The following is a 15,059-nucleotide window of genomic DNA, read 5'->3' on the forward strand; positions in this document are numbered from 1 at the left end:
TTGAGATTTTAGCATGGTGAATGGTGTCTTTGCTGTTCCTTTGCACGTTATCTTGAATCGAGAGAGTAAGGTAGGTTGCTGCTGTGTTTGGTTGCTTTGAAGATAAACAAGAACATTTTTAAAAAGATAGTTTTAAGTCTTGGACTCGTATTGTATAATGACAGCAAGTGTGGAGTGAAGGGGAATGGAAAGCAGTGACCCAAGAGCCAGCTGTTGCTTTTCTCATTTTGCAGCTTTTTCCAATGGTCTTTTGTGTGAGGAGAGGCCAGGATACCCAGTTAATTACACAGGTGAGCAAAGAAAGAAGTTGTTAAAAGTTTGCCTCTTAGTATGCGTTTTTCTTAGATACTCCATCTCCTGTAGAGGTGTGAAGACACCTTCAGGCAAATACTACATTATTGTGGTGTAGTTTTGTGTCAGGAACTAAACTACGCTGAATTCAGAAGCTCATATTTTATTTATGTTGAAACAAACCGAAGTATCTTTCCTTGTAAGGGATGAGACATTGGCTGCTTCTGAGAAACATCAGAACTTGAGATCGGCACTTGGCTGGGGTCTTTTCTCCTACCTCTAAACTGTGGGAACAGAAAGGTGCGGTTCTTAGACAAGTTGCGGGTATTACTGCGGAGCACTGTCACTGTTGTGGTTTTTTCTTGCGTTTTGATTGCAGAGGAGTCATGAGCCTGCCACACATAATTGCTCTGCTGGTCTTTGATGTGTGCCCTTCTAGGCTGCCCATATTTTAATGAGCTCATAGGCTTTCTGTTGTTGATTCTGCCATTGTGAGTGTTCTGATTCAGGTAAAATGATCCGTGCGGTAATCTGCGTGTAACAAAATGACAGCACGGAATGGAGGAAATAAAGTGCATGCGAAGCTAAGTATGGGAATGTGGAAATTTTGGTTAGCTTCAGGCAATATTTTAGCATTTTTAGTATTTGAAGACTGCGCTTTTGCACCTCCACTATTTGAGCATTAATCCGATAAACTTCTGCGGCTGATTCCAGCGCAGTTGGGTAATTGAGTCTTGCTTGCTGATACATCACTAATAAACAAAAGCTTCTTACAGTGGTCTACTGCATTGTCCCCTTTCCTGTGCGCTCTTATCTTGTGTAATTTCAGCAAGACTTTTGCTCAATGTAAGGTTGGCAAAGCTGGCCTAATCGGGACCTTCTGCTGTTGCAATTCTGTGTTGTGAAACTGCTGCAGGGATTAGGCGAAGCCAGCTGTGCTCCAGGATCAAGTGTGGTGTCTGTTTACACCACGCCGCTAAAAAAAGGAGTACGCAGAAGCACAGCATGCTTTTTCTTTAATTGAATTTAATGATTGCTGAAAGGTGTGAGATTGAAAGACTTTGGAAATAGGTGAAATTAACATTTCAACAGCCACACTGCAGTGAAATAAATTGCTAAATTGATCCTTGCTTAGGTGATCTTTGCAGCTGCTCGTGGTCAAAGCCCACTCTTATACTGTCTGTGTCTTATACTGTACTGTGTGGCAGATGAGTTTGCACTGTTTGAGTGACAACAGGAAAGCCTTATTTTTATTCTGTGTTTCAATATATATGATTTAGTTATTTTGGGATGATCTGTGTATTTTGTAGGTGGTGCAATAAGGAACTTCTGTAGAAAAGTTTTAATATTAATTCTTTAAACAAAAGCATCTTTAAAAATTAGATCTCTGCCCTACCATTAAGGTACATGTGAGTAATACCAGATAGGCGCATACAGTAGGTAAAACTTCTCAAAATATCTGAGTTGCTCAGCCAGTAATTCTCGTTGAAAGTCAGTGGATCTTAAAATGTTTTTGAAAAGGTTATCTAAATACCTTACATGCTTTTGAAAACAAAACCTGATAATCATAGGTAGATTGTTATTCATGAACAACCCACATCCATTCTTCCTCAGTTGTCCAGTGAAACACGTTTCAGGACCATGAAGTGACTTGGTCGGGAAAGTAAGCAGGTTAACAATAACTTAGAGGAAAAAAGAATTGTTGTCCTCCTGGCAGATTTTCAAGTCGTATTGGTGGCTATAGAGAGACGAGTATTGATAGCAATAAAAACAGGCTTTGCTATTTTTGGTGCATTGTTCATGGTTCAGAGAGGAATGCGATGAGCCGTGCTTGTGGCTGTGCCAGGTTTCTCCGCTGTTCGGCTGCTCCGTTGGAAGCCAGGTTGGGACAGTGGGATTCCTACCGAATGGAGGGCATAACTTCAGGCTGAAAAAGCACTTGGGTTTGGTCAGGCTTGGGAGTATGTAAAGACCCGAGCCATTTTGATAAGGGTATATTTGGGTTTCTGGGAAATTTCATCAGCCATTTTTATCATGGCAGTCTGTTTTGAGCCACGTATTCTGAGAATCCGTGCTGTAGAGTTCAAGGTGTGCAGCTGAACTTCACCCTTTGTTCCTTTCTTCAAATGTCTCTCGGTGCCAGTTCCAGCTTTTTAAAATCCTTTGTTGGCTCTGATTCTCAGTACTGATCCAGCCTACGCTGTTCTTCCTGCTTCTTGGAAGTCTTTCTTTTATTGTTCCTCACAGTGCAGCAGATTCAGCATAGATTCGTAAAACACTGTATGTCCCAAGGTTTTAGGGCATCCTTACCACAATCAAGAGTTAGATCTAACTCTTGTTTTGGGGGAAAAGAATGTGACTGCATCATACAGTGAGCTCTGATAGCTACCAGAGTAATTTTTGCATGGACATAGGTGAAGGCAGACAGATTATCTGAAGAAAGTAGATGAGTGTTATAGTTCTGGCCTTAGTACGAGTCCCTTGTCAGCAGGTGTAGTGTATGTTCCAAGGGCCTGTTTTGTGCTATGTGTAGAAAATGGTGCCTGACATAATCATGAAATACTGCAAAAAGATTTACTAACTTCCCTTTTGTGAGCTGTGAAACCAGTGCTCTAACAGTAGCGTGCTTCTTAGCAAAACCGAAGCAGGACCACGAGCGTACGCTGACAGAAGAGTTGTAACTTGGTTATGCTGTCAGGTGTGGTACTATTTATAACTAGTCAGCAAGTTTCTGAAAAGAAGCGTTTGAGCATTTTAGCTGAAGTTTTATATAAGTATTTTTATGATTTTTGTTTTTCAGGAGTTTATAACATATTTAATCTCATTCATGAATCGAACTTCCTTTTTAAGTCATGGATGACAAGGCTTCTGTTGGAAAAATCAGTGTCTCTTCAGACTCGGTATCCACTCTTAACAGTGAAGATTTTGTCTTGGTTTCCAGGCAAGGGGATGAAACACCATCTACAAATAATGGTAGTGATGATGAAAAAACAGGACTGAAGGTAAGAATCAATAACCTGAGTTTGTTCCCTGTTCTTCTAAATCAAACTAACCATAGAGAGCTTAAAGAAGGACTGCTTTATTGTGGAAAACTTGACAGAAAGGAGAACTTATGCAAGAATCGATGTTGCCAGTGATTTCTGCATTACTTCTGCTGATGTCAGAGGTGATAATTAGGTTTTGAGTAAGAGCTCTCCCCATCGCTACCTGTGGGTTTTTTTCCTACTTTGCAGAACACTCATAAAGTGCTTAGGGTGAAACGTGGAACTGTGACTTCATCACAGCTTTCAGGTAGAAAGCAATATTGGCATACACTTGATTTGACCATATCTGTTAATTCAAACATATATTGAAGTTTTCCCCAATGTGAAATGTTCTCTTTAAGAAATCTAGAAGTGTAGTTATTAACTAACAACTCGGCTTGCATCTGAGAATACAAGCCTATGTAGTAGGCTTGTGTGAATTGGAAGGGCATTGGCATCTTCTCACTTTTAAAAGTGCTGTTCTGAAAAGAGACCCTTGTCATGCTCTTTTTTTTCTTTCTTTTTTTTTTTTTTTGCCTCCTTAAAGAAAATCTTTCATCCCAATTCGTATTTCAGCAGTCTTTAAGCAAAGTGACACAAGCCAAGTGGTCGCTCCGAATTCTGTCATTTTAATGTGTTGGCAACTGGATCTTTCTTAGAGGGAGTGAAGTTAGTGTGTTCCCTGTGGGAGATGGAAAGAGGTGTTCCACCATCGCAAGAGGCTGAAGTCTACAGTCACATCTATGTCTTCAAATAATGTCTTTAAAGATGATAAGAAATCATGTGTTCTGCCTGTTGGACTGGGTGTTCCTCTTTCCCTTAGCAGCAGTTGTTACAGAGACTTTGTTGTTCTTGATGCTTTTGCTCATCGTGCTTCTACGTCCCAACTGCTTGCTTTGTTCTTCTTGCATTGCTTTGAGTCCTGGACAAGACTTGTCATTATAGTGGCTCTTTTCTTTTGCATAGGACTTCAGGCTAATTCTGTTAAGAGTCTCAAGATCTTACTTTTGCATAATCTGGCAAAAATGTTTGCTTACATTTTATTGCTGTTGCAGAAGATTGTCTCTTCACATCATACGATAGTCTTAAAAAAAAATCTGAAATTTGCTTGAGCAATCAGCCTGGTGTTCTATAAAACCCGCTGAAAGACTGTAACCTCGCGCTTGTCTTTCTAGATCCTGCAAATACCAGCAGCTATAAATACTTAGGAATTCAGGATAGTCTCCATAGTGGTGCTTACCTTGGGAATGCTTGTGTAGCAGTGTGTGTGATTAGCTCCCAAAGCTGCGATGCATCATTTGAGACCCCAGGAGACAGAAGTGGTCAAGCAGATTTTCCATTCCATCCTGTTATTCCCAAAGAAAGTTTGGAAACATGAAATTCTGTAGTCTGCAATGCTTCTTGCTCCACATGGGAGCTATTCGTATTGCTGGTCTAACGATTGCCTTGTTGCGGCTGTCCTGCGGTGTTTGACACGCTATGTCTTGTGCAGGACAATCAAAGACATTGAAGAGGCTTATATATAAAGTCATCTTCATCAAATTTGCAAATATTTCAGAGAAGAATGTGCTTAATGAGTTTCAGACAAACTCCTGAAATGTACTACTTAAATTTTCCTTGTGTGTTTACTTCCAAAGTTGTTTATAAAATGCTGGCTACTGGTATGCTGTTTCTCTGGATGGAGAAAGAACATCATTAGCACTGCTGCCTCCTAATCATCAACGATTCCAAAGTAAAGTTATGCTGTTCTCTGGTTTGGCACTAAATGTCACAGAGCTTTGCAGGTCTTAAAGATAAGCTTCTTTATGAATTTCATGCCAAGACTGAGCACAATCCTTGAGCAAAGTGATTCACCTTGAGCCTTTCAGTATTCCAGCGTTTGAGAGTATGTGCTGTTTGGTCGCTGGCTGCTCTCAGAGTGATTAATGGAAACATTTTACCTTAGATAAGCAGTCAGCGCAGTCTAAATTCTCCCACACAGGGATCTTTCTGTTAACCTCCTTCCTTCTGTTTAAGGAGGTGAAAACTTGTAACAGAGGAAATGGGAAGACTTTTTAGTGGTTCTTAGGGACAGAAATTGTAATGTGGTATAGATCTGGAAGAAAAGAGAGACACTGCCCTAGAATATGGCTTTGTTCTTGGTACCTTTTCTTTTTTCAGTTTGCAGATAGTCATTCAGCAGCCAGCTTTACTGTATTTTTAAACTGTGCGTGGATAAGTAGAGTTGTGAGGGTTGTTGGAGGTGTATTAAAAGTACTGTCACAGTGGCATCTGAAAGTGTTTAAGGAGTACATGGAAAATTTGTATTAACGGTGCAACGTGAGAACAGAGGTTACATATTTTATAGGAGTAAATGAGATGAGTTTTTTCAGGGAGAAGCAATTGCTTTGGTATTTAGAACTGAGTTACTTTGTTTGTATATGTCAAAACCCATTTGCTTTGATGTGCCCACTAAGAAAAGCAGAAAATAAGTTCAGGGTCATATTTGAGCAGATGTTTTTTTTCTGGTGTTCCGGTTCTTTAGAAGAGCAGTTTGAGGATCTTACATTGGCTAAGCATGGTCTGAGGATGGTGCTAGAAGTTTAGGCTTGTGTTTGCTGAATGTGATAGGCTGTGAAATTTGTGAATCAAACCTAAGGCTCTCATTTCACATTTGTTATTATGCTATAGCTTTAGAGGTAATAGTACTGTGAACTGACTTAGTGCACATTTTTATTTTTGTTCTTTCTGAAGCCCAGACAGATAAAGACTTTTTCTGAATAAAATCAGGAACTATATTTTTCTTCATTTGGTCGTAATTAATAAAAATGGTTTTGCTTTTTGTCTGTGCTGAAATACGTTGTTCAACCAATTTCAGAAGGGGTTGTCAGTGATTATTTTCCAGACATATAATTTGCTAGCTCGCTCTGCTTTCCAGTATTGTTTCCGCGTCTGCTTTTGCTCACTGCCAGTGAGACTGAACTGGATTTATGGAAGCCGTGCTTCTGGAGCACACTGTAGAACAGGGGTTCTTGAACTACACGGTGTTATGAGACCTCTCACAGCAGAGGCCAGCAGCACATGCGTCAGGAGAAGGGAGTAAACGGCAGTTCTAATAAATCCTCCATTTTGCTGTAAAGGAGGTTTTGAAGGAGGCTGCATCCTGTTTAAAGGTGAAGTAAAAATTAGTTTTGAAGTTTGTGAGAAATGGTGAAAACCGTGAGTAGGGTAAATGGTTTCTTTCCTCTGTCTCAAGCGAATGTACATGAAGCATTTATTAGATTCACCTTGTTTATTCTCCTCTTTTGAGCTTAGTGCTGCTGCACTCTGTCAGGCTGCCTCTCACTGGTTTTTGGGTGGCAGCAAAGTTGCAAGCATGTTTACATGTGCACTGTTCTCACGATGTGGTGAATTTATATGGTTGCGTAAGAGACTTTGGTTGACATGAAGTTCGTCTTAATTTGTATTTTAGGCCTCGTTTCTCGGGCAGTGGGCTTGTTGCGCTTGACTGTTAGGGCTATGAGAACAGCAGAGCTCTCCCAGTCCACGGGCGTATTTGCTGTCTTTTAGAATTCCTTTCTGAGGGTGGTCTGGGCTGAGAAGGAAAGCTTTCTTTTAAATTGCTTTTAAAATGGAGATTTTGATGATAAGGTTTTAGAATACTTGCAAGACAGATTTTTTTTCTTTTTGTGTGCCTCTTTCCTGTCACACTATAAACAACTTGAACTTCTGTTTTACCTATCACTACTATTTTTAGGAGCTTTTGTTTTCAAGATCGTGTTTTATAGGGCAGTATCTAGATACAAGTTATTGATACTGATTATTTTACCAAATACAATAGATTAGCGTTCAGACTTTTTTGGCTTGTAATCTTGCTGGAATAGAACATTTTTCATGCGCATTTAATGTTAGTACCATTTCGGCATTTCATTCTCACTGGATATAAGTTCATCACCTGCCTTCCTTTCCCAAACCCAAACTGAAGTCTCTTTAATCACTGTGAGCAAAAGCATATGAAATGCAAGTTTTTGCCAGAATGAATTTTAACTTCAGGTTTCGTAGAAAACAGGTCCTGTAAACTAGAAGTTTCTTTATTTTTTTTCTTTTTAATGTATAGGCTTTGATGGGTCTGGCAGGACATTATAATTCATTCATCCATTATATTTTGGTGCAAAACGTATAAACTGTATAAAGTAACATGGGGCATCTTCCCTCATCATCATCTTTCTGACGAATGCCTGCAAAGACCTAAATAATAAACTTGATACTTCAAAGGATTATGCCTTTGACCACATGCTTGTGCAACATTTTTCATTGCTTCCATGATGAATCATGCAAATCAGTACTAAAATTATTGGGAGGAAAAAGCAATACTGTGGATTGCTGTAGCTGGTTACAGGTTACTGATACTTCTGTGGATGTACAGCTGAGCAGGGCAGTTAGTCTGTCCCACTCCTGGCAGGTGATCCCCCAGATAGCACGTGAATGTATCTTAATCCATACTGAAAAATCAGTTTCTGTTTGAGCATGAGTTTCAAGAGCACAAACATCTCTCAGATTTTTGTTGTTGTTGTTTAGATTCTGTAGTAAAACATTCACCAGGTTATTTTTTTTATGTCCCTCCTGCCTCTAGGATCTTGTGTGCTTGCTAGCTTTTTCATTACGTGTGAATTTCACTGTTTGCCTACTTTCTTCTGAAGAACAGGGTTCTGGGACTTTTTTCTCTTAAAGTGATTGTATTATGCTCTATTCTAGAGTAATTCCAGGTCAGCAGTTTCTGTTCTTTGTTAATATTCTTGTATATTAAATAGTTATTTTTCACCAGAAAACGAATATGCAGTGAACACCTTTAATGCAATGTAGATAGAGGCTGCAGATACAGCGAATTATTTGGAGGGTGTGGGTCTGTCTGTAAAAGAGAAGGCAGTAGGTAAACTTCATGTTTCTTCCTTTTCCCTCTGAAATGAGAAGTTTGTCTTTGGGGATGCAATGGAAATGACCATATGTCAGAATTCTGACTTGGCTGAGAAACCTCTAATCTCGCTGTAATTACTCCTGGGACACGCCTGGTGGAAATGCACGTATGAGTATATAAGTGACATCTGATATTTTGCCCGTAGTGTGTTTAACTCACTGCAAGGCTTATCCGTGTGCCTGAAGGTGCTCTATTACCTGTTCCAGTGTTATTTCAGCAATCTTAACTGGACTTCAGGTTGATTTATTCACTGTTAAAATGTGAGAACCTTGGCCATTGCTTAGGTACTTTCAAGATAATTTCATTTTCTACTATGAGATGCTAGTTTTGAGGCAGATGGAATTTGCTTCAATACTGAGATTGTGTTATGGGCAGATTTCTGTCTGCTCTGTGTTCTTCCTTCTGGTTTTTAACCACTTCCTTTCTTTACCATCTTATTTTAAGGATAAAGAAAAGAGAACAATTTCTTTAATAAAACTTCACTTACAGTCTTTTTAAGAACCTGGGGTAGTTGCACAATTTGGATTTTATTAGCTTGCATGTAGCGTCTTAAGTCAGTAAGCTTACAGAGACGTAAGGATATAGAAATGCATATCTGCTCATAGGGTTGAGTTTTGGTGCCAGCAGTAATAACAGCAGCCGAAGTGCTGGAATCAGGTACCTTTCTCTGACTGCCATCTGGTAAAATTCTTCTGTAAACTCTATTTCTGCGTTTAATTTCTAAACTGTGTAAAGCATCAATCACTTCCCTGTTAATTGCAGAAGAATGGACAAAGTTTCCTTAGATACAATATCTAAGAGTTTCCTGAAATTAATGTCTTTGTTGTCTTTCTAGCTTAGGACCTAACTTTGCACCATTTAGGTTGCTTCACGCTTTCACATTGACTTCGGTGTATACAAAGTCAGGATGTAGATTAGTGTCAGCAAATAAAACAACACTGCCTCTACTCTTCAGCATGCTGGCATAACCCTGTTCCAGATTCTTGTCTTCCTGTGAAACCTTCCTCTCTTACCTGTGAGCCGTGTAGCATATTTAATTATATTTGGGGCTTTCTGGTACTATTCTGAGAATTATTATAGACCACTGTACTGTGGACTTCTCTAAGTTCCCTCTGTCGTAAGCTACTCTTTGTCGTTGGTGATTAAAGACTAATTTTAAAGTAATCTCCTCACTTTCCCCATTACTAGAAAATTCTTGCTTTGAGCTCATTTTGTTGGTTTATTAAAGCAGGGAGGATATAATCTGTACTGGTGAGCATTTGCACATTGCAGTTTGTGTTTACGGTTGTAACTAGATTAGATTTATGAACTGCTGCTTTGGTTGGCAGAAAAAGCCATATGAATGACCCTGTGCCTGAGGGGTTTCTTTTTTTTTTTTTTTTCACTTGAACAGTCTGTTTTTGTGTTCCAACTCTTTTTGTGGCTCTTAGATTGTGGGGAATGGAAGTGAACAGCAGCTGCAGAGGGAACTGGAAGACGTGCTGATGGACCCACCCGTGGAAGATCAGTCAAGTGACCGGGACCATGGAGAAGAAGTTAGGACTGATGGAGATGGGGAAGAACCTGTTGTCCTTGAAGCTTCAGCATCCTCTACCATTAATCCAGTGTCAGTGGCAGGACTTCAGAAACCAGGAATGAGTTTGCCAGTGAAACCATCCCAGGGAGGTTAGAAAAAAATGGGGAATATCTGGTGGTGTCTTACAAGCTAGCTTTATGTGGGGAAAGGAAAAATTTAGGTACAGATGTGTCCAGCCACCTTTCCCAATTTCTCCCGCTGTAATCACCTAGTGCAGTAAATGCCAGGTTATGTGATGCGAGTTTACCATATGCTGAACTGTCCTCTCTTCTGAAAACCCTTGCTGTACTAGCCTGGAGATGTGTGCAGAAATACTGTGCTTACTTGCCTGGCTGTACAAAATATTTGTCTGTTCAGCTCATCTGTGTATCTTCTTGCTGTAGTGAAAATCATTGCGCTCTTGCATTGAAAAGAAGCCCTCTGAGTGAACTGGTTGTAGAGTTGGGAGCGCTGAGTTGCTGTCTGCCTTCAGTAACTCACTTTCAAGCAGGGTTTTCCTGTAGTGTTTTGACCTGTCCTGACTTTCTGTAGTGTGCTTTTTGGTTGCTTTTGTCGTTAAGTTGGTGATGTGTCAATCTGTGATACTTTACTTACGTACGCCTTGGCTTGCTTCTTACATTCGGCTTTGTGTCTCACCCTAGACGGTGAGGATTTGAGCCCTTTCACACCTATGACAGATGAGGACAGCGTGGTGTTCAGCAAGCTCACCTACTTAGGCTGTGCCTCTGTGAACGCTCCCCGGAGTGAAGTGGAAGCCCTCAGAATGATGTCCATCTTACGAAGCCAGTGCCAGATTTCTTTAGATGTGACTCTGTCAGTGCCTAATGTCTCGGAAGGAACAGTGAGGTATGAAGCTCACTCAGGTGTACTCTGTGACTTTATGCACTTAATCTTACTTCCTTTCAGCAAAGGAAATGTGCTACCGGCTTACCTGGGAGGAGACGTGATTGGTATTTCATTGAGCGGAAAAAGTGGATTTTAAAGAGAACTGAGAAAAGCGATGCTTTGGAATTGTTTACCAAAGACATTTTATGTCTGAGTATCAGTATGAAATACGGTGATCCAAGGTGTCCCGAAAGCCACAGTGGGAGTGGTTATTGATGCACACTTTGGGAATAGCCTGGAAAGTATTTCATTTGTGGGGCTGGAAAATGGCTGATACACGAGGCTTAACAGGGATGAGGCTATCCACCGCTGCGTATTAGTGTAGCTTTTGGAAAGCTAAGCCCTGAAAGCTATGGGGAAATTATTCGTGGCAATGTCTGTTGCATTGTACATTTTTATGCTGTTTAATTTAAATAAAAGTATTCTGGTCAAGCTTTGTGATAAATGATAATCAGGAGCTGGTTTCTTTGTGATGTTCTTTCTCCAGTAGCTATGAAGTTGTTAGAGCTTGCAAGTTAATATCTGGCTGAAAGAATTCTTCTACAGCTGCAAGCTTTGTTTTTTTTTCCTCTCTTTCTTTTAACAGACTTTTAGATCCTCAGACTAACACAGAAATAGCAAATTATCCAATCTATAAAATCCTTTTCTGTGTACGAGGGCATGATGGAACCCCTGAAAGTGATTGCTTTGCTTTCACTGAAAGCCACTACAACGCAGAACTCTTCAGGATTCATGTCTTCCGATGTGAAATCCAAGAGGCTGTAAGTTGGATCTTTTTGTCAAATGATAAGTATGTACATCTAAATGTTATTACTGAGGTGGAACCGAAGTATTTCGGGCAGTTTAGAAGTAATGTAATTCATTTTTTCTATCCCAAGATAATAATAGAATATATATTAATAATAATAAAATAATAGAAACCTCAGATGTGAAATAAGAATGCATGTTTAATAGTTTATCCTTGTAAGAAGTGTAGAAAACCAGTTAATTAGATACTAAAACTGAATTATTTTCATACAGTTACTTCTCATTCTATTATTTAATGAGAATTCAGATAGGTTTCAACTGCTACGTTCTGTGTGTTTGTAGCTTTCTTATCTTTCTTTGGTGCCATCTAAACGCAGGTGAGCCGAATACTGTACAGCTTTGCCACTGCCTTCCGTCGTTCTGCCAAACAAACTCCACTGTCAGCCATTGCCACCCCCCAGACTCCAGACAGTGATATTTTCACCTTCTCTGTGTCACTGGAAATCAAAGAAGATGATGGGAAAGGTTACTTCAGGTATAGATTCTTCATTCTGGTGCATACAGTATCTAGTTCTGTTGTTGGAAAGTGAGTGAATGGAGAGCGATGGTCTCCGGTGGTTCCTAAACTCTGCTTTTTGAAAATTTCCTATTCTAGTTTAAATGAGAGCCAGACAGAAACATTTTTGGGAAGTAAAACAGTGATGATCCTCTGGGCTGTTTCATCTCAGTGCTTGAACTGAACCTGGTGCTACCTGTGAAATACTTTTTCTACTTTGTAATTTTCTTTTGTCTTTAAACCCTTTTCTGTGAAATGCGTTTCAGGTTGTGTTCAGCTGAATTGCCGCTGAAGCTAAAAATGCATCATTGTGACTGTGCTGTCGTATCCAGCGTTGTGCATGTTTTTGGCCAGATTTTCAAAGGTGCTGAGGCTGTGTGGATACTGCAGGAGGCATAAGGGTGCATATTTTTAATAAAATCTCATTAAAGAAGGTAGAGAAAATTAGTAACTCTGAAAAATTCAGTTTTTGAAATAATTTTGCTGATCCTGGAAGAGAAGTTACTCTCCATGGAAGTATTCGGCCGAATCTGTTTGTCACAAGACACGTTTACTTCTAATGTCTAGTACAGGGCTATTACTGCTTCATCAGCCAAGAGCTTGATGATCAAGATCTCAGACTTGTTCACACATTGCTATTCCAGAACTAAAGGTGTAGTTGTCCATAATGTGTCTTTTGTCTCCAGAGACCTGGCTCTATATGTAACCAGGTGTCAGAAAAGAAACATACAATAATGAATTTGTGATCACCAAGTGTCTAGAATTTAATGTATTAACGTTATTTAAAACCCTTTCTTAACTAGTTGTTTACTGAACAGTCATAGGAATGATGTTTGTGTAGAGGCAGAAGGTTCAAATATATAGAAGCATAAAGACCATTTTGCATTTTAACTTTGGTCGTTGGGTTTGCTTTTGCTCCATGAATGGGATAAATTCAATTCAATCTTTCCGAAGTATGTTGAACAAAGAGAATTCTCTAGGGAAGTTTGAGAGCAGAATCTAATAGAACAAATCATATATGCTGGACTTCTTCCTCTTTACATGGTAGTGCTTTGATAGTTACTGGGGTTGCATAATTCAGGCTGAAATCATCCAGTGCTGCCCAGGAAAGGTGAATTTCTTCAATGACGTTGCCTATGTAGACATGCTGCTGCCTTTATCCTAGCAAAAAACCCAGGTTTCCTTCTTTACCACTTGTGATTGCAACTTCTAGTTACATCGTGCGTTTTAAGAATATGAAGGATAAATCCTCCATCCACACACATTTCCCTGTGATTTCTTAGGATTGATCTCTGTATTAGTTATTGAAAGCAGAAGAGAAGCCAGAACTCAAATTTGTTATCAAAGATCATCAATATTAGTTCTCCTGGTTTTGCTATGTTCTGTTTCGTTAAAATACTCACCTGTTCTGACCAGTAAAGTAGTGTTTCTCTATCAGTATCAGAAAAGCCATATGAATAAAGCTTGCCTCTGTTTCTAACTGGTTCTGTTTTCTGACCAAGTTCTCAAAATTTAATTTGATTTTTGCTCATTTTTCTTTTCCTGAACCAGGTGTTATTAGCAAGTGATGGTGTAGGGTGAGAGTATTACAGCAACTTTTCCGTGTCAGCTAATGCTGTTTTCATGTGAAGTCTGATGGTGGATAACTTTGATTTCCAAAAAGACCTTTTTTAGTTTACGCTAAAAAGTTGGGGTTTTTTTTTCTGCTTAGCCTATACACAGTGCTCTTAGAGATTTTTTTGTAATCATTTATAGTGTTCTGTGATTGCTGAAGTGTCTTTATTTCAGTACAGCATGTCTGCCAAACACTCTGACTTGTTGAGCACGTTGGCTCCTGGCCACAGCTCAGAGATGTTTCACTCCTTGGATTTACATCCATCTCAAATTTTATTTATTAAATAAATAAATCAATCCCATTTAACAATCCAGTATTTATTCAGCACTCCAAAGGACTGCTCAGGTGTTGAAACTGAGAAATGATTTAGCTCAGGGCCTGCACCTGGGAGATGCTGACGGTTCCTGGGCTTGGATGTGGCAGCGGCCACTGGTGCATGGTGGGTGGCAGCATGGCTGTAGCACGTGCCAGTGCCCTGGGTGAAGTTCAGTCTTGCTGGCTTGGTACCAGCGTGGGCATCGCCACGGCAGTGCAGGTGGTGTAAGCCAGCCTGGGATTTGGTGCTTGCGTGGTTCCAGAAGTTGTGCCGCTAAGAGCGGTTTCGGTCATAGCCGGCTCGGCTGTGTCAGCGTGGGCTGCAGACTGAACCGCAGATGGAGATGTATCGAGGGTCTTTTCAGCCACAACGATACAGTTGCTTAAGCGGTGGAACAGGGTATTTGTTTAAAAGCTGTGTACCTGCTCTATACAGAGTGAAGAAAAGAGGATTTTTCTCTCCAGCTAGGCAGAATCCTACCTACTTTGGGTCTGCGGTACAGGTTTTAGTTAAGAGCAAGCTTTAGCAGTTTGACACTAATCCTCGTATGACCCTCGCGTGCAGACCCATACTCACCTGGCAGCTGAGAGAACACTTTCACACATTCAGTCTCTGATCTCAGTCTTTAAGGTGCGTGACCTGTCCTTGCTCACTTGTCACCCTGGGTCAGTAGTGGGGCACTTCTGTCGTGCCAGGGCAGTGAGGTCTGGCTGCACGTACTGGCTGTAAGTACGCAGATTCGCTCTCCTGGCCCTGGAGACAAAACTCCTGCTGACAGTTAAAGGCAGGCTGCCATTCCCTGGCCTGGGTAAGCACCCGCTGTCAGAAAATAAACCCAGATTTTACTGGAGGTGTTATACTGTGGGCAATGCTCCACAGTCCATTTTGCAGCTCCTAGGGGTAACAATGCGTAGTTGAAAGTCTGAAATAAAATAAGTATTATTTTTATATCCAAGGGAAAAATGAACATGTGGTTGACTTAAAAAGAAAGTCAAAACACAACAGTCTCAATTTGTCCAGTATTTACTGCAACTGTGCTGCTCAGCAGGGAATATTGGTGCTAAAACTTTAGTGTGTGTATTGGCATTGAAGTATA

At 40.2% G+C, this 15,059-nt stretch overlaps 1 protein-coding gene across 6 annotated transcripts in view; it reads left to right on the forward strand.

Annotated features, from left to right (window-relative positions):
* The window catches only part of RABGAP1 (RAB GTPase activating protein 1), a 74,623-nt gene that overhangs the window by 3,592 nt on the left and 55,972 nt on the right, over nt 1-15,059 (forward strand). For 2 of the 6 annotated variants that reach the window (XM_075439053.1, XM_075439054.1), the window contains exons 2-6: nt 3,092-3,293; nt 9,699-9,933; nt 10,486-10,690; nt 11,316-11,490; nt 11,854-12,011. In XM_075439053.1, the coding sequence (XP_075295168.1) occupies nt 3,144-3,293; nt 9,699-9,933; nt 10,486-10,690; nt 11,316-11,490; nt 11,854-12,011 (923 nt within the window). In that variant the 5' untranslated portion in view covers nt 3,092-3,143. Of the gene's footprint in view, nt 1-233; nt 291-3,091; nt 3,294-9,698; nt 9,934-10,485; nt 10,691-11,315; nt 11,491-11,853; nt 12,012-15,059 lie in introns of those variants that run through there. The other 4 variants (XM_075439057.1, XM_075439056.1, XM_075439055.1 and 1 more) reach the window with 3 other exon arrangements.

Source organism: Opisthocomus hoazin, chromosome 19 (genome assembly GCF_030867145.1).
Source record: "Opisthocomus hoazin isolate bOpiHoa1 chromosome 19, bOpiHoa1.hap1, whole genome shotgun sequence".
Classification (NCBI taxonomy): Eukaryota; Metazoa; Chordata; class Aves; order Opisthocomiformes; family Opisthocomidae; genus Opisthocomus; species Opisthocomus hoazin.